Source organism: Seriola dumerili, unplaced genomic scaffold, assembly GCF_002260705.1.
Source record: "Seriola dumerili isolate Sdu_G_001 unplaced genomic scaffold, Sdu_1.0 BDQW01000003.1, whole genome shotgun sequence".
Classification (NCBI taxonomy): Eukaryota; Metazoa; Chordata; class Actinopteri; order Carangiformes; family Carangidae; genus Seriola; species Seriola dumerili.
Genome location: NW_019174258.1, coordinates 16,745,719 through 16,766,259, shown reverse-complemented (window position 1 = coordinate 16,766,259; position 20,541 = coordinate 16,745,719). Strand labels below are relative to the sequence as shown.

Below are 20,541 nucleotides of genomic sequence, written 5' to 3'. Positions count from 1 at the left end.
TGACAGTCTGAGCATATCATTTACTTGTGATTCAGCTGACGGGTAATGGCAGCACTTATTGACCAGCTGTGTCGTAATCATAACTATGCTGTGCTAGTTAAGACATTTCCTCACAACAGTTCTACAGGTCTTTTCTGTTCTTTGTTTATTACAGTTTCAGTCATAAATTTTCACCTCTCATGCACGAAGATTATCAATAAAGGAGCAGGTGCTCACTTGGAGTTTGGCAGCTGTTTATCTACGTTAATATACTAGCTGTATAAAACACGTAGTGGGAATGGTACATTGTGGTTTGACAAAACCAAGCATCACTAATGCAGTCATAGACACCTCTGTTGAAAATAAATACATCATTTTTAGTTGTGCACATATGCTCATATCATACAGTCACACTTCCACTGACACTAATACTTTAATCACATACACTTTCACTTACACTTCAGCTTTAACATGTCAACTAATAGTTGAACTACTTCTATCTTTCTGTCTTTAACTGACAGTTGACTTATTTACAGCTCTTACGTTTCCAATGATAATCAAGTGAGGATCAAGTGTTGTCAGCGTTGGCATATCAACTGTTGTAAGTATCTCTCCGATGCTTCCATTATTTCAACTGAAATTGCAAAGCCCTTTTTTCCACCTTATACTAACTAAACTGACATTTGGTGGATATGGACAAATACACTTGCACCATGCACTGCAGACTGTTGAAATAGAGAACTAAGTGTCTCCAGCCAGTAGAGCTGTGAGGCTGTAACTACATGCTAACATGCTAATTTTTGTTAATTACTGCTAAACACAAAGTACACTGAACGTTGATGGGAATGTCATTAGTTTGGTGGCTAAATGGTTAGCACATGATGGTAAAACCTGGTTGTGTAAGGCTCTGTGTCAAGTTTTGTTATCTAGAAACCAGAATAGCACTAATCTTATTTCAAGTAATTTGACCTTGTTTTAAGAATTGCGGCAGCTGCACATCTGGACTCGTTTTAAGAACTACTATGCACCAGTAGTTACTTGTGTCAACTGGTTTGGGGATAGAGTATAAGGAAATGATCTGAAGTCAGATTTACAACCTCGTGTGGTATATTCAAGTTCTAAATCTACCTGTGAACATATTCATGCCAATAGTTAATAAAAAAGAATTATGAAAAAAAACACAGACAACAGAATTTAAACCTGAGTCCAACCTGAGTGAATATTAAAAACTTGTAATACAGTGCAAAAGATACAACAAGCCCTTTTCACCACAATACTAACTAAAAACTCAGATGCAAGATTTCCATATATTCTAATCTATAAATCCACAAAGATAATTTTCCTAAAGAAGTTTTAAGTTTTAAGTTTTAAAACACTCCTAGACCGATCTTATTATCAATAAATGAAAAATCTATCCCTGAATGCTTGGACTTCAAAATGATGTCAAATTACTGGATGGATTATATTGTATTGTATTGTATTATACTGGTGGCCCCATCTTTTTAACTGCATGGCAGACTCTTCCACTTAGTGAGTCAGTGAAGCCACATTGTCTTTTTTTCACATTTTTGAATAGGGTTCAGTGGGACATGGCAGTGTTACCACCTCTGTTTTATTTTGATCATAAAAAACCTTGAACTGTCAGGAATACAGGAATAATGCAGTTGCCTCACTTTGAACTTGTGCAGGGCTTCATCATGAGTCAGACCATGTAGAGACTCTCCGTTCAGCTCCAGGATCTCATCACCTGTACAGACACACAGGGAGGTCAGAGGCATGAGAGTATTAAAGGCTGAACATCTACTCATGTGGAGGAATTATCATGCACACAGTTCTCATGTCTAAATGAATCAAATAGACCTTTATGGAGTTACATTTGACAGTTATGGAAAAAGACTGTCACTGATAAGGTTAAGACACTTGTCATAAAGTGTGTATGAGCTTTGTGTTTATGTTCTTCCTCACCCTCCTGCAGTCTTCCATCAGTAGCAGCTGCCCCTCCAGGGAAAATGGTCTTCACATAGATCCCCATTGGTCCATACATGCTGTCCCTCCCACCCACAATACTAAAGCCCAGACCCTGGGAACAGCAGCAGAAACAGAATTAATAACATTAACACTGACATTTTAAACAACAGTATAATCACACTCATAATTTTAATCATAATTAAAGGAACAGCATTTTGACAAATGCTGGTTCACATTTACAAAGATAAGACAAGTAAACTAAGACTAGAAATCCAGATGATGTTTTGAGTAGTTTATGTAAAGATGCTCAGACTTAGTGAAGATATTTAAATTATTCAGACTGATCCTGGGCAAACTCCATTTGCTGATGAAGACCTTCAAATGCAGTTAAAAGCTCTGTAAAAAGGTAGCAAGTGGACCTTGAGTTAAAAACAAGAAGTACTGTTTACACCACATACAAGTGTATTGTTGAAATACAAATGAAGCGGCCCAGCTGATGAAATATTAAGTTGTAATAAATAAATAAACTGCAGCTGAGGAATGAAAACGTGGTGGGTGAGGTGTCTTGTGTCTGCAGATAACAGTCTGAACAGCATAAAAATCAAGATATGAAAATGTGAAAAGGTTCATAGTTAAGCAGTGTAGGTGAATTGCTGTCAAGTAGTTACTATGGTCTGCTGAGAGCAGGGGTGGTTGAGGACACCTAGGCTGGTGGTGGTTGTGTTGGCGTTTGATACCTACCTTGCCATGGCCCTTCATCAGCACAATATTACAGATGATGAAAGCTGGCATGTTGCTAAAGGAGTGTACCAGCTGGGCAGAGCTGAGAGATCGGGAGGGGCGGTGCACAGGCTGGAGAGGAGCAGCATGTAACACACAAACACACAAACACATACAAGGCATGGAATTACTACTACTACCAGTCAATACTTAAATTTTCTTGCTCACATGATCAAACTACCAGCAGCAACAATTATGGTTCTCAGGTGCAGCATAAAATAACAGTGAACCGTCTGCAACCATGTGAATTCTAACATGCTAGTACAACCCTAGTCTTCTATTGTTGCTAGGACTGTGCATCGTTACATATTTTTGGAAACCAGTGTCAATGATTTGTCATCTTTTTGGGTTGGACCACAACAGCGGGGTCAGCCATAATCTTGAATGTCACTGACTGACTGATCATAATTTCACCATTGATCAGCTGCATGCCAGATGAGTGAGTTGGAGTTGGCCATTGCTCTTGCAATATTAATTGGCAAAAGCAGTTTTTATTATAGGGGTGTATACAGCTGCAGTGTTGACAACTTAGCTCATTGTCTCTAGATTTAGAGACTTTGTTTCAAACAGACTGGGTATAAACCTGGTTCAGGACTGGACCATGTATAGATGCTGACCGGGGGCTTAGGGCTGCTCTGGTTTCCCGGCTGCTCAGGAACTGCAGGGAAGAGGAGGAGCACTTCCACTACACTGAGCCTCGCCTCAATTACAGCAAATAAACTTCACGTTAATTTCACGTATCATTATTACTAAAGGAGGCAGAGGAATAACTAAACATAAGACACACCGAGCAGAGAGAGCAGGAGAGAGGGAGGGAGAGAGAAAGGTCACGGATAACTACTAAAGAAACTAGCAGATCTGAATAACATGTAAACAACAATACGTCTGGTCAGACAGTGTGCAGGATTTCTTTGTATGCCACGTAAAAAACCTGCTCCCACGCACCTGCCTCACCGAATAGATGTGCGAAGTTTCCTCCCGCTTTGAAGGAAATACAGCTGAAATCACAGCTCACTCTTTGTGATTTTGTAAGACAACTTCATGGTTATAAAATCTGGATTTTAGCAGCAGCTTGGGAATGGCTTGTAGGTTAACATGTAGTCTTAATGGACTGCGTTTCAGTCACTATTTCAAACTGGCTGTCACAAGGCAGAATGCAGGACACAATGATCTCATTTGTTTAAAGCTGTTCCACACTAGTTTTCAATTACGTCCTCAATTCTGAGGACAATTCTTGATCATATTTTATTCTTTTTTGTTTTTACTTTGTGTTATCCTCACAATTACATTAATAAACACATATTGTGGTCATCAAGTGTGGCCTTTCATGTATTGACTTTTCATGTATTACTGTTTCGACTATCAGAGAAATCAAATACCTGTGTAGTGGTGTGAGGAAACTCCAGCTGCTGGGACAGAGACTTCCTGTTTCCATATAAACCACCATTCCCATGAGGATGTCTAGTGTACAACTCTGGGGTCTTCATGATGATGCTGTCCAAATCCCCAATCCAGTAAGGCTGAACACCTGGTGACAGACAATTTCATTAGATGATAAGGTTGAAAAAAAAGGTCCAGGACCAACATTTATCTTCAGTAAAACCCACGACACCAAGTGTAATAAACTTGTAATCATACAGAGTGACCAGCAAATAAACAGCTTTACTTTGTACTGTGATGTGATACCCAGAGGTGGATGTAACATGTTACATTTACTATTGTCACTCTTATAATATTTTATGAAGATGAAGATGAAAGTACACCTGATCAGACCACCCTGCTCACTATCTGCCCTCAGGGAGGCACCACAGTTTCTCGTCCACCATTAGAACAGACTTTTTCTAATTCTAGCATCCTGCATCATGATGCATGCAGCTCTTTGTCAACTTAGAAATATTGTGATTAACATTTATTGTTTGTTATATTATGTCTGCCTATATTTGGTCCAGCTCACACAATTTACTGAATTTTTTTCCATATTTTCTTACTCGTAATTAACCATAATTATCTTAATCGTTATGTCCATAAAGGTTATATGAAAAAAAAATTAACGTAAAAAAGGCCTCAGACAAAGAAAAAGATAAGATCAGAATACAGGTGGACTGACCATGGGGACTGTCGGAACCGCCATTAAGTTTTTTAAATCTTTACCAGCTGTCATTCGTGTGGACCAGTCCCACCAGATAAGACTGAATTCTTTCCCAGTCTGACCGTGGAACCAATACTGGTCTGGTTTTACTGAGAGGAGAACCCTAAGAGGTCCAGCTGGACTCAGAACTACTTTTTCTTCTCCATGTGTAAGTAACTTGTGGTTCTACAGTAGACATGATGATGTTAGCTAACTTGCTGTTACCGACATTATGAATTTGTTCAGCAAATGTATCTACGGCTAGTTGGCTAGGTTTTCCCACAATTAGGACCACATTTCCCATAAGCACTGTGGCATCTCTGCAAAAAGGAGTTTGCTCCCTAAACATATTAGAAACCATTTTCCCATCTCCATGTCTCTCCTTACTCCTGACTGTCTCTGTCTGTTGTTTGTGGAGTTTTCTATCCAATGACCCATGTAAAGCATGTAAAGGTAAACCGCAGTACTAGTTACTATCAATAAATAAAACAATATGCTAATTTTACAATTGAGTGAAAACTGCATGATACATACTGGTTGAATTGGATCGTGTCCTATTACTGGCTGTTTGTCCAGGTGGGCTCTGCTCAGTCTTCTCTGTTTCCCAGCATTTCTCCTCATTCACTTCTGGAATGGGTAACTACACACACACACACACACACACACACACACAAACACACACATTCACAGTTGGTTATTCTTGTGTGACCCCAAAAATTATGATTATAAAAAATGTATAAATGAATATTAAGATAATATGACATAGTTGTAAATGTAACAGTGGGATATTTACCTTCAGGTGGTTGTTGTTGGCTATAAGTTCTTCATCCGTGTATCCAGACAGTGATATAGGATCAGATGTGAAAATGAGAACTGGGTGCTGTGGGCTTGTAGTCAGACTATGTGAATGGAGAGAGTCCTCACATGTGGAAACGTCCTAAAGAAACACATCACACCGGCCAAGAGAAACACTTCAGTTGTGGCCCAACATGAGTCACACAAACTCCCTGTCCTCCCCAGCAAATAGCTGCACAGAGAGCTTCACACCAGAAACTCAAAGTACCTTTAAAATTCACTTCAGCCTTCAACCTCACTAATTACTTGTCTCTGTAATGATTCTGCTTGTGCAGTAAAAAGCAATGATAGATTAAACCTACCCACCTCGATTAATCCTGTCAGGACACTGGTTAACTGTACTGAGTAGTTAGTAGGCAAGACAAGGTGAGAGCTATGGGAGTATTGTTTAAATAAGAGTAGTGTAGTGCAATATATAATATAGAGTTATGTGGTTGTCATAATTCATTCATTCTCTGCCTGCTTCACCGTGATTCACTGTCTTGTGATTTTAGACCCTGCCCTGCAGTAACCCCAGCTCTTCCCACCCTTTCCAGTCATCTGATTCTGATCTGTTCCCCTGTTTGCAATTCGCTCATTAGCTCCCTAGAATACTGTATATACCGATCCACCTCTGCCTCTGTCTATTGTGCCATCCCAGCCATAGCCTTCCAGCCCTTTTTGTACTTACCTGTTTTTGGCCTTTGCCTTTTGCCTGCTCTCTTTTGGCCTGGTGTTCCTGCCCGTCTGTTACTGACAACTGCCTACCTGCTGACTTCACCCCTCGCCTAAACCCTTACCTGCTCTTGCCTGTACCTTTAAGTAAAGCTAAACTTATAACTTGAAAAATCAGTTCATCATTGAGTCCTAATGGACATTTGTGCCAAATCTGACGAAGTTCCTTCAAGGCCTTACTGACATATTGTGTCCACAAGAATGGGACGGACAGACGGTGTGGAGGCATAAAAAGACATGACAGGAAAAGACAGGGAAATCTCACTTTATACAATGTAATACGACCCTAAGAGCTCTATGTATGTATGGAAACATGAACTACATATCCTTTGTATTGTTATGAAATAGTCTTTGGAGCCACGTGAAAGGAGGCACTTCATCACTGAAGGGAGCCATTATGAAGAAAAAAAATCAGACAGAGACAGTGCTGAAAACAGAATCAGCTGAGTCCAGTTGTCACATGTTAGACATTCTTTCATTCCTTCATTCTGCTGTTCACGTTTCCATAGCCTCTTAAAAATGACCTGGCAGGATGATAAGGTGTTACACTGCCCAGCAGGAAAACTCCCACAGCAACAAAAACACTCAAACCTGAACCAAACTCTAATATACAGCTGCTCAGGAGCAACAAGAACACACCAGGCTGCTTTCAATATTAACACCTGTACTTCAAAATGACATATCCATGCAGACGGCATGTGCTACTCATTCTTATTGAAGCGGTTCCTCGTGTAAAGGTATACTCACTACATGTGATTACAGCTTTTACCCTAACTAAATCTGTTTTCTTACGATGACAATTTTCCATTTTTAAGATTTTACTAAAGACCTAATAAAAGGAAATTACATAAGATTTCCCTGACTTTCCATGACCAGCTGGAGAGACTCCCAAACTGCTCTTTGTTCCAGCTTTGTCAATGATGTCAGAATGTACCAAATTCCTCCTGTCCCTGTCTGGAATATATCTTCTCTAGACTCTGTGTTATTCCTGAGATTCCATGAACCCAGTGAAGTTGACAGATTATATAAATGTTACTGAACTGTCTTCTCCTCATATTTCTCTTTTTTGTTGACCAAATTCAAATTCTTTGAATTCCTTTGCATGTGTTGCCACTTCTGATGGACTCTAAAGAGCCTTGTGTCTCAGTGTGTGTGTGTGGGAAGACTGGGAATCTGACTGTAGCATGAGAAAATGCCATACCCACACAGACACCTTCATTATACTGACAGTCCCTGGACCCTCTGATAGGAATAAGTGCATCACACAGGTAGTGAAACTTACCCATGCCTTTATGACTTACTTACTAGAAGACTGTACTTATGTCTGTAAATAAGACATTTTTAAATTCTCTTCACATCACTCAAATAAAAACCAGGGCCAGTTCCACATAGATACATGTATGTCAGACTGCTCTGTAGTGTTGGTTCAGTCTTCATGTTGCTCATTGATCAGTCTAATGTTAGTCAGACTGTTTCACACAAATACAGACTGACTCATTTTAAAAACAAAAAAATATTAGACACCTTACCCCCAGGCTAACTCTAACTAACTAACTAAGACCAATGTTACCATGGTAACAGTCAATGACACCTGCGCTGACCAGTAGCACCCAACAACAGCGTACAGGAAAACATGGCATTGTTAACATTGTACCATTGTTATGGAGAGATCAAAGGGAAGGGGAAGGGTTTTTAGACCAAATCAGATTTTTCTTTTTATTATTTTACACTCTTCATTCATTCTGCTGAATTCTTCCAAAAGACAAACATTTTATGTTGGAGTAAACAGAGCAGAGCGGTATGAATGCGGTTCCTTTGTCGTTTTTTTTTTTTTATTTCGAAAAAAGTTTTAATTTACCTAGAATTCATTGTACCACACTCCGTCTCAAGATAGTCGAGAACTAAACTGCTTTGTGCAACGGATGAATTCAGACTCAGTCTATCGGAAGTCTGACTGTTTGTTTTATCTAAGACACAGTCAAAGTCTGTCTCTTTGAAAATGGCCCCAAGTAATGTGCATTGATTTAAATCAGCGGGTCAAAGCTGTACGTGCAGAAAATAACTGATGAACTGTCATTAATAACTATTAATCTTAGCCAACACATCAACATCATACAGAAACGCAGAGATACTGTGTTTTGGTGTTTTTTAAAGCGTTATTTAAAAGAGGAACAAATGTAACACCAGAGTCCATTTCATGTGACATCTGATATTACCTCACTATAGGCTTTCATGTGAATGCTCCTCACTCCCTCCCCCTCCATCCAAGCACTGCCATTAAGAAACTGTCCGTTAAAGGGTGCCAGCTTGTCTGGGCTCGGGAAGCTGCAGCCTCTGAAGAGAACACACACAGAGACAGCTGAAAAACCAACAAGTTCACAAAACCTACAGCATGACTGATTCAAACAAACACTCAAATGAATTCATCAAACATTATTACTAGAGTTCGGCTGATGTGCTCCACACGATCATAAAGTCAAATATATTTTGTGTTTTACACTGAATTGTGGTGGAAAACTAAAACCCATATCAGTGAAGGTCTTTGGACTGAGTTAACAGGTTAAAGGTAGCCCATGGAGGTTCTCCACCACTCATAGCACTATGTGTTTACAATGGGTCAGTTTTGTCTGTGTTGTATGTATATGAGGATGTACGTGCAGACATGTAACGTAACACACAGTTATGTAGCCGCCAGTTTCATGTTATTCCACTGTTGGTGGCAATAATGCACAGCAATGTGACAGACAGTGAAGAAAAATAACGTAAGCATTAAACATGGATGCAAACAGGGAAGACTGTGAGCCAGTAAACACTTTGGGGTTAGTATTAGGGTAACATTGAGTAGTAGGTTTTGAGAATAAAAACATAATAGAAAAAATAAAGAGAAAAATAATTGGTCTTAATTCTACGAGAAAAAAAAAGTCATAATATTATGATTATTCTTTCGTCTTGGATTTGTCTTGGTCTTATACATTTTTTTTTTTACCTCAAACTCATCTCAGTCTTTGGTCTTTTCTTATTTTTGGATAACCACATATCACAAACCACAAATCATAATATTCAAAGAAAAAAAGTCATAATATTATGTAATATTATATTACATAATATTAGGAGAATTAAGTCGTAATTTTACAAGACCAGAGCCTCTGTTTATTGTTAAGTAAGTAAATCATATGACCACAAAGAGACACAATTGCCATGGCTGTGCTGTTTGTAGCTGTTTTATGTGTCTTTCAGTTTGGCTGACCTGCTCCCATGTAGGAAGAGAAGAAAACACAATCATCCAACAAACAAAAAAGTTGAGTTTATCTGAACTTTTCCACTAAAGCGATGCAGCGTTATCTGCTATGGTGCTGCATCAGTAAATCAACTACATGCAAGCACATACCAGCTAAAACACTTGGTAATGTGAGGAAAGTAATCAGTTCCAGATGTGTCTCTTGGTAGCACTAGCTCATCTAGCCCTGTCTGTCAATCACATGGCTCTAATCTTGCATGTTGTGTGAAGCGATTCCAAACATATTTTTCCTTTCTAGAGGAGGGGCTTGTGACAGCAGGAAGAGGTGGAGTTAGGTGACCTCTCCTGTTGCTGGGTGAAGTTTTATCGTTTATACCTACAATTACAATGTGAGCCAGACCTCTCCACCTTTGCTTCGTCCATTTTGACAGCATTATGTTCTATGTGTTTACGGCTGCATTTACATGGATTTTTGAGATCCACATAATATATCTATATACAGATTGCATGTTAATGTAATCCCTTATTTCTTGGTCGATTGTGTTTTCCAGTCTCTTTGGACTGTGGGTGACAAGCAGGCTATAATTCTTTTTTAGCTGTCTTCTATAATCACCACCAACACAGCAGGACAGTTGACTGAACTTTATTCTGCTCTCTTAGCAGGACATGTGCATCCAATAAACTGTCACGTTCACACCTGTTCCCCTGCAAACGATGGCAGGGGGGAATAATATTGCACCACTTAATAAACAAAACAAATTAATATGGCTCATTATTAAAATAACCCAAATGTGTACAATAATTAAGGTTACACTTATATCATGTGGAAATGTGGTCTATGTCAGACATCAGCATTTTGTTCACCTACTGTATGTAGAATGAATCATTATTTCCTTGGTGGTGATGCTTTTCTTTTTTTTTGCTGCTACACTTTCATTTACTCTGATAATGAGCCAAGTGTATTTTTGTGCAGATTTCTAAGAAGTAAAGCATTAATAAAGTTGTCATTTTGTCTTTAATCACCTGTGTTGGTTCCCTCCGTTCCTCCCTGGCTCCACATTAGCGTCTTTGTCCTCAGTCTGGACGCTGTTATCAGCCACATGTGGTCCACGCACCTCCTCAGCAGGCCCTGTAGCTACACACATCCTCCAGATACTGCTCTCCTATGACAACACACACACACACACGCACGCGCACGCACACGCGCACACACGCGCACACACGCGCACACACATGCACACACGCACACACACACACAGGAAACTTCTATACAATGCAGACCCCATGGCGGCGTTCTTTAAAGAGGTATTTCTTTTATGCCAGTAACTGGTAGAATTAACTGAAAAGTATGAAATGACTGAATCACTGTTAAACTTGCTTTTGTAATAACTCATAAGGGTCAGTGTGACATCTGAAGCCAGATTGTCCTGTCGTGAGACTGTAGTGTCTCAGTGTTTGAGATGATTATTGTAAACTTCTAACTGGAATTTATAATTCAGAGAAGAAGTGTCAACATGGCTTTATTTACCTTCATAAACCATTGTTGCTTTAAAGGATTTAGTCTCAAAATAAAAGCCAATGATACTGTTTCTGTCTAGAAGGTGATCAAGAGTGATTTATATTCGACCTGGCATGAATTAGCCCCAGAGGAAAACACTGCTCCATTAAATTACTGTTGAGTTCAGCTTCAGTGAGGCTTGTTTATCGCCCTGGGCTTTAGTCCATGAAGTGGTACACAACATCCAGCTGTAGAGTGTTCACTATGATTGGCACGCAGTCTGTGTTGTCCATGGTTAATGTATTTATAGTAGCATAGAATAGACTGGCTTTTCCTAGTAACTTCTGACTTAGCACATAACTCTAGGCATGAGTCGTTGGTGACTATAACACATGATCGTATCAGGCAGTGTGGCTGCAGGGATCATGTTGTTGGTTGGTCCATCTCTTTAGTCCAGACATTTGTCTTCCCCTCCTGATGAATTGTGATATCTTTGGTGATCTCCTGACTTTTTATCTAGTACCATCATTGTGTCATATTTGACATTCCCATCAGCCTCATTTGCACTTGTTGTGTTGTGTGCCAATTATAAAATGTTAGTAAGAATGACAGTAAATGCTTGTTTTAAAAAAAGCCTTACTACTTTAATAAAGTCCATTACTATCTATAGACTGAATAACCAAATGTATATAATGTCTTTTTACAATGCACTGTATGTCCAATCAGCTGATGTGTAATGTGTAGTGATGCTTCACATCTGTTCAGTATGTGTCCCTATCAAAAGCAACAGAAAACACTATTACTATGACATTGTCCCAAGGCTCCTGTGCAGTGCATTATCTTTTGATAATCACACATGCAAGAGTGAATAATAACACTTTGAATGTGGCCAAATGCCAGGAGACAAGAAATGCTTCTTTATTCAGATACTTTGATCAATATGCGCTTTAGCTGTGTAACTTTGTTCTTTTGCACTATTGTTGTCAACTTTGGAATAAATGTTTCTTTACAACAAGTTTAGATGATGTAAGGTATAACAGGTGAAAGCAGTTGTCTTCCAGCTCTAGGTTAGAATGCAGATGCGTGATGGTTATCTGAAAACAACACACACTGCCTCCAACTAATGAAAATCTATCATTTACCTGAAAGTTTGAAAGTTGTATGGAATTAGAAAGAAGTAAGCATGAGTGATTTGAGGCTACATTAGACTTTTCTGCTGCATCAATTTTGATACATTTTAAAAAATTAANCCAGCTCTAGGTTAGAATGCAGATGCGTGATGGTTATCTGAAAACAACACACACTGCCTCCAACTAATGAAAATCTATCATTTACCTGAAAGTTTGAAAGAAGTAAGCATGAGTGATTTGAGGCTACATTAGACGATATCTCTGCTTCTGCTGCATCAATTTTGATACATTTTAAAAAATTAAAATTGTCCATTGTGAACAATGTTTCAGGAGTGCAATGCTACATTGATGGACTACTCTTTTAAAGTTATAATCTGTAACTTTTCCACATTAAAATGTCTAAAAACATCTAGACCTGTGTTCTATGTGTTGTTGAGTTGTGTTCCTACATTTTCCCAAATGATTCCATCAATTCTCAGAACAGAGAAATCTGTGATTTTATTCATCGTGACATTTCATTGGTCGCCTGTCAGTGACATCATATCCTCTATGATCATGTGTCAGTGTGTTTGTCTGACAGAAGCTCAACATTGACTTTTATCTAGTTTTAAGCCACATACACTTTTGATACCTTGGTGGTTTTCAGCTCTATATTTGAAGCAGATGAAGGATTTTAGTCGTCGGACGTCTGGATCTGAAGTTATCAGAGAAACAAGCTGAGGAAATGTTAGACAGCTCAGCTCCCAGCTGCTGGAGACGTCCTGTCCTGTGTCACTGAAGAGCGTCGCTGAATCTCTGCTTTTTAAAGGTAAACTGCTTTCTGGGTGTTTCTACTGGTTTTAATCCCCTGGTGTGTTTGTTGTGGAGAGGAGGACACCTCTGTGGAGAATTCAGCTGCTGGTAAAAACCTGCTGAACGTCTGCTTCATAAGTTATCAGAGAAACAATCAGAACAAAGGTTAGCATCAATCTCAGCTCCAACTCTTCCCTGAGTCTCTGTCCTCCGTACAGCGTCGCTCCAACACTGACTTTACATGTCAAACTGCTTCATTCAGTGTTTTTAACAGTTAGAATCACCAGGTCTGTTTGATTTCCTGAACCACTGATACTGAAGGAATCCAAACCGGGAGGAGCTTACGGTAATCGTGGTGAAGACAATAACTCCCACAATGCTAGGCTAGTTCATGATGTCACCCAATGCTATCTTTTGTTATTGTTTTGATTGAGAGACCCCTAGAGGCAGAAGATACAGACTGTGTGTTTAATGGAAACATTCGAACATTAGTATGAGCTCAGTACTGACCACAGATACAGAAATCAGAAAACCACTAGACTATACAGTATCAGTGACCATGAGCAGAGACAATGACTTTAAACTCGACACTATCTAAACTCCACGGTATCTATCACATATAAGATGCGTGATAAATGACAGACCGTCTATCCCTATTTGACTCTGGGGGAATGTTCCATGAGGCGAACTGTAGAAACAGCACAGCTCAACAAACCCTGTCTTTGTCTGAATGTTTAACATTCAGGCCAGTCACAGCTCTCTGTCCACCAACACACCAACGGAGGGCATGTGATTATCATTACATTTAGACAAGATTCATTCCCCACAGAGTACATAACACAGAACTAGCACGTTGGGATAAACAACAAACACTGATTTCCACATATGAATATACAGGATTCAGCCACAACATTAAAACAGGTAACCGGTTTAATGTTGGAGCTGATTGGTGTGTATTTGACACAGTCGAGCCATGAAGCCATGGAAAATATCTCAAACTACAGAACAGGTTTAAAATCACATTAGCTACTGACCACTGATATCAGACACTGATCAGCCACAACATTATAACCAGTGACCTTTTTTGGTTTGAGTTTGTTGCTGGGTAAGTAATGAATGTGGCAGTTTAGAAATGTATGTTAAACAGCAGATGTTTCAGTCAGTCAGTCATTTGACAGACGGCTATAGGAACCACGTGTGCTGAAACATGTTATCATTAAACTGACTCTAAACTATCTACTGTGTAATGCATGGAAACACGATTGTAACAGTGCAGTGACTTGGAACTGTGAGTCATTATGAGACTGTCCTCAGCAGAAAATATCATCATTAGCTGTTGTTTACATACAGTCATTTTTGCTGAACAGCGGCCTCTTTGGCCGCTTCACTCTCTTAAATCAGTGGCATTTTTTAAGTGATCGGTATCGGCTTTACTGAGCGTGAACCTAAGACCGATCCTTTTTCATTTTTCACATCAGCTTTCACACAGGTGTTGTAAACAGAGAGCGCAATTTGTGGCAGCACTCGGCTAATCTGTCTGCAGTGTGGAAATATCTTAAAATGGAAAGTGAAAGCAACAGCCACACATAATGTCTGCAGTGCCAGCATTTCATGAGGTGGTAGTAACAGAGCTGCGTTCTGTACTACGGCACCTAAAATATAAACACTGAATGGAATACAGTGAGTGGTAGAGAACACAGGTTTTCACTGACTTTTGAAGCTTTTGAGACCACGGTACAGCCTCCTCTCTCCACACTACATGTCAGACACTGTATCAGAGCTTTACAGCAAGGTTCATGACCGCTTTTGGCTTTACCACAGACATTTGCCCCTTGTCATTGCTTAGCCACACTGCACTGGAGCAACTCCACTTTTGATTTAAAAATAACAAAAAAAATCACGAAGTTTTATTTTTTCTTAATGCATTGCAGAGCTATTCAAATGTCAAGCATATTGGATTGATTTGAATAACTTTAATGTAATTGAAGTTTGCCCTGTGTGAAGAATCAGAGCAGGAGTATTAAATGACTGGGATCTGGATCAGTGGTGAAAAAAACTTGACTGGGACATCCCTAGTAGGAAGTGAAATGTAAATTCTGAATGTCACACTGGAGCGACGGTGGCTCAGGAGGTAGAGCAGTTCATTCACCGGGAACCGTGAACGTCTGTAAAACAGACCAGCCCGTCCAACAGTTCTTGAGATGTTTCAGTCTGGACTAAAGTGATGGACTGACCAACCAACCACCATGGCTATAGGTTTAATAATAACTATCAACGATCAAACAGACTATATATCTTGCTGATTTAAAGGAGATTCGAGATGAGAGAGTTTAGAACTGATCTAAAATATGCTTAGATTAACTTTATATGCAAATGATACCTCTAATGCCAACTCCTGCAGTCTTACCTTGATGCTGAAGGATCTCCTTATACTTCTTTTAGTCTCCCTGAGTGTGTTGGTCTGATGCAGCTGATCATCTGCCTTACTGCCTCCTCTTTTCTCCAGGGCTGATTGCTGGGTTGTCCTGTGGTGTCCATTCTCTGTATCTTCGTACCCTGTGTGAACCCCAGCAGTCACGTCTGCCCTCCAGCTCGGAGCCCACGTCCTGCACTCATCTGACACTTCCCCAGCATGCCTCTCTTCTACACAGTCATCATTCGTCTTAGAGTGACACAGGATCAGGGACCTGGACAGGGTCAGTTAAAGTCAGAAAGTCAGTTTCAGGTATTCAGTAACATAAATGGCAATCCTGCGAGACCACATCAGAACAGAAAAATCAAATAAAAAAATACTCAAACTATTATTTCTAGTCGCCATGAGGCAAAACTCAATCAAATAAAGGTTTACATCAGCCTATAAAGACAGCTACACACCAATAAAATGGTAAGTAACCTAACTTTACGCATCTTGAGCTTTCTGTACAGCTCTCGGTGTAAGCCTCTGACTGCTGTTGGTACCTGGAGAGCATGGCCAGCTTCTTGGAGCGGTGGTTGTGGCTGCCGGTTGAGTTGTTTATGCTGCTTTTCCCCTGGTCCCTGTGTCTTCTCTCCATCCTCCTAGCAGCCGCTGTGCTGGCTTTCCTCCTCTGGTGGGAGTATCTCTGAGGCATGGCCGTCAGTGTGTGTGTATATGTGTGTGCCTGGAGCTCACTCCTCCCAGCCGGCCCGAAGCCTAATGGAGAGGGACGCTCTGGAGAGCAATTAGAAAATTCAGTTAGGACAGTCTGACTGCATCCGTGTGTGTAAGTGTTCTGAGAAACTGCTGAGGCAATTGTGGAGGCTAACAGAGATAAAAGCGCTTTTCTTTCCCAGCTTTGAAAAAAAATGACAGCGTTTTTCTCTGTCCTCATGACTGCAATTTAATCAGACTGCTGTTGAGACACACACACACACACACACACAATGGCATGCCAAATCTGAAATCACTAAAGGACATGGACACAAACGCAGCAGCTGATGAGGTAATAGAGGCTCACTCTTAGCTCAATTCATATCTTAAGGTTTACATAATCTATAGTATGTGAGAAGAGATAATGGTGTTCACCATGGTGCCATTAATGGGCTGGAGTGAATGGTGGTCTGTACACATCAACGCTTCACACTCCAGAGAGCACTATAGAACGACCCCTCAAATGCATTATACATGCTAGTGTAGATGGCCTCTCACATTTGCGATGAACTCTTAGTAAACAATGTGCAGAGGCTCTTTGACTGAGACCCATAAAGCCTCTGGTCTGACATCATTATCTTGCTATCATCTCTCCCAGCCACCTCACAATCAGAAGGTTTGAGCACTTCTCCAGATGTGTGTGATGTTGATGCTCACATTGACTGAACATTAATGACGTGGGTCGACCTTTGTGGCTGCTGAAGGTTTAGTTTTTGGTGATTAGGCAAAATAGGCCTCTCAAAAAAGGGTGAACCATTGCACAGGTGGGGATCAGTGGGACATGTTATTTTGTTCTTTTGAGATAGTCACTGTATCAGATTACATCATCATAGAGTCATCTATTCTTGTCCTGGCTTGGCTGAGAAGCATACCAGACTATATGTTGGACCCCAATCAATCACAGATTACCTCTTTCGTGATTTACATGTATAAGGGAGTTTGAGAGTTTCCACAGAGGAGGCAGGGTAGATAAAAGGCCCAACTTCCTGTTATATATCATCCAAGCTATGTCAACTGTTCCCAGTCCCAGTCATGATATACTTTCCCTAACCCATAGGCCATAGTCAGCTGTACTAAAAAGGTTGAGAACACCAGGGCCCATATTCACAAAGTAGCTCCTAACTAGCACGCAGTCTAGAGGACTCTTAACTCACTAAGACCAAATCACAAAGAATCTTAAAGAGCTGCTGTCATTCCATATCACAGTGCTCTGGAAACCTTACACGATGCTGAATTACTTAAAAGATACGACTCAATCATGAGGGAATAATGAGCGTTGTGGAGTTTGTGAGGGGTTTGCAATAACATCTCCAACTGAAACAACACGATCAGTGCGGAACGTAAGGGTTTGGAAACGCTGCGTTACTTGGCAACAGAGAAAATACAACTATGCAATTCTGACAACTTGGAGATCACTCCGCCTTCTGTAAGGCGATCTGTTCACCAAACAATAAATGTCTCTGTAGACCCACATTATAGAACAATTCATACGATTTCCTTTAGAAACTACAACAACAACAACTACAACTCCAGAGAAATAAAGCAGCTTCATGGTCGGTCTACCTGCTGTGATCGCTGCCAGAGATGGAAGCATGTTAAAATGATTGAACCATCACAAGAGGAGGAGGTGTTTGTAAACAGGAAAACAAGATCACACCATCAACACACAGGTTGTGTTGATGCTGCCTGTACAGCTGTAGACATTGTTGCACAGTGTCCAGGATCTAAACACGAGTCGCTGATCTTAATGGACAGATATTATTTTATTCTTACTGCAGTTTTTTCGAATGCATTTTCACTGACACAGATGGTCTTTCATCAACCAATCACTGCTCAGGAGTTTTCACTTTTCCTTAGTAAAAGTTGTTTTTAGCAGCTTTGTGAAGAGGACTTAGGAGAAAACTTTAAGTTAGAAACTTAGTGTGACTTAGGAGAACTCTTAGTGGTAAGATAAAATGCTTTATCCTGGTCTAGAAGTTTGCAGTAATAGCGTAGATGTTGCTCTGGATGAAAGATAATTCTGTCTGCTATATGCAAATTTTGCACCCAGTTTAGTAGAAGGAAAGACTGAGCTTGTGGTGAATGAAAATGTAATATGCCCGTAGCTTGTACCAAGACTGAACAGGCTTTTGCTGCTATGTTACAGTGATGTGGTAGCCCATATGCTGACAAATACCCCTCTGTGCTCTGAATATTACAGCATGCAGGTGAAATATAACAGACTTGTTCAAACATTGACCACAAGGCAGAAAGTCAGCTCTCAGTTTTATCTACATGTCAGCCAGTAGCCATTAGTGCTTTTGGCCATGTAATCTACAGAGGGATCCTCCAGAAAATTAATCAAACTAAAAGGACTAAAAGTTTATTTAAACTTAAAAATGTAAATTCAACATCAATGCTTATTCCTGTTTTTCATACATGAAATAAAATATTTGACTTGGTTGTCATATTGTACTTTTCTGCTCAATAATTAAACTGTACTGCTGCTGTGACAGTTAAAGCAATACAAATATGCAACAGTGCATATAAAAAGTGACTCAATCCATGGATGTATTATAGCATCCGGATACTGGACTCGAGGATGGTGTTCACTTTAATCAAAATAGACTTCACATCTCAACAGAAAAAGTCCATCTTGGCTTCACTTGGAAGTGTCCTGTCAACAGTTTTACAGACATCTGTTATAATGGAGGTTTATGGGAAAAATGCTTTTTGCTTGCTTTTTATTGTTTTGATTGAGAGAGCCCTGGCGGCATTCATTAAAGATATTAAATAATATACATTTTCCTAGACTGGGGCTCCCTCCTGGAGCCAAACCTGGGAGGGGGTTTCACTAGTGAGCGTTTGGTGGCCGGACCTTGACCCAGCCCAAAAAACTTACATGGAGCCACCATTCTTTGGGCCTGCAAAGGATATTGGGATTGGCTGCAATGCAAGCTGGATGGCAGGCAAGGGAACCCCGAACGTGCTGATCCCTGGCTTTGTAGACTATAGGGATATAGAATACGACCTTTCTGGTGGGGAAGGAGCCAGAGTTGGGGAGGAGGTGGAGCAGTAGCAACTTTGGACTCACCTCCACACACAGCAGGGGGGTTTTGACTACCTTGCTTAATGTGCTTCCACCACGACATGATTCCAGATAAGCAGCAGAGAACAGAGGGATGGATGAAAGTTTGCCCACCCTGAATTAAGCTGCGCATGCGCCCTCTATTGAATGACCACCACTGACCTCAACCACGAAGAAAGGAAATTAAGAAAATTAAATTAAAATGACACTAAAATGATGCTAAACAAAATAAAAACGGGGTAAACAGACATCTGAATAACCAAATAAATAAATACATCAGTAATAACCCCCAGGTTCAAGGGACTGAGCATGGAAGAAAGACTTGCCTTTCTGGTGGATCAGTGGCTGTGATCCTGGAAGTGTGTTAGTAATTATGAAGCATTAGTCTGCTGTTTTGTTGGCCAGATAGACAGGAAACAGAGACATGGATCTCTATGCTGGAGGCCTCTAAGCCCCATAGTCTCCATCTCCCTCTCTCTTCTGTTTCATAGACCGATACGCTGTCCAGCTGGATGTATGCCAGCACAGTGGGAACATTTACAATGGTAGGATGGAAATCAATCCTACCTACTGTCTCTAAACCAATCATTCAGAGATATGAGAATATGTGAATATAAATTCAAATGTCCAATTAGATAAAACCAGGTCAGACCTGCAGCAGTACTATGTCTGTTCTCAGTTCTAATCTTTGAATTCGGTGAAAAACTCTGGAGCTGCAGGTGAGTTCTGCAGATCTAACACAAATGTTATTTCTGAATTTGAGCAGCCATCTAGCAGAACTTGCACACTGCTAAAAATATATTGTAATTTAGGGAGTACATCTACTGAGATAATGTACTTCAGTATGCTACAAGTCCTCCAAACTACAGAATATGTTCTATTTACTATTTCCACACCACTATATTTCAGCACATTAATATGGTCATTTATCATAAATAAATACATAAGATCAGGTGGAACTGTCGTTGGTTAATATGTATATTTAAAGCCTATAGATTCATAAAAACCACTTGCTTCAGAGCCTTGAAGATGCTGACTGCCTCCTGTGATGTTAGCAGAAGTACAGGGTGAGTCCAACTTTCCTCTGACACACACTGCTCTATTGATGTAATGGCACACAGCAGTAACACTGTTTAGTATGAAGACATGGAGGAAGAGGAAAAGTTGGGGGAGGAGGAGAAGAGACCGTAGCGTGGGTCATGAAGTGTGTGTTTAGGATAGAA

At 40.2% G+C, this 20,541-nt stretch overlaps 1 protein-coding gene across 1 annotated transcript in view; it reads right to left on the bottom strand.

Moving 5' to 3' along the window:
• The window catches only part of il16 (interleukin 16), a 38,278-nt gene extending 20,925 nt beyond the window's left edge, over nt 1-17,353 (bottom strand). The window contains exons 1-7 of the mRNA XM_022742149.1: nt 17,303-17,353; nt 16,329-16,362; nt 16,041-16,272; nt 15,490-15,607; nt 2,689-2,799; nt 1,945-2,059; nt 1,653-1,726 (exon numbers count right to left, since the gene is read on the bottom strand). Coding sequence (XP_022597870.1) covers nt 1,653-1,726; nt 1,945-2,059; nt 2,689-2,799; nt 15,490-15,607; nt 16,041-16,272; nt 16,329-16,362; nt 17,303-17,353 — 735 coding nt within the window. The remainder of the gene's footprint in view (nt 1-1,652; nt 1,727-1,944; nt 2,060-2,688; nt 2,800-15,489; nt 15,608-16,040; nt 16,273-16,328; nt 16,363-17,302) is intronic.
• Nucleotides 17,354-20,541: the final 3,188 nt, after the last annotated feature.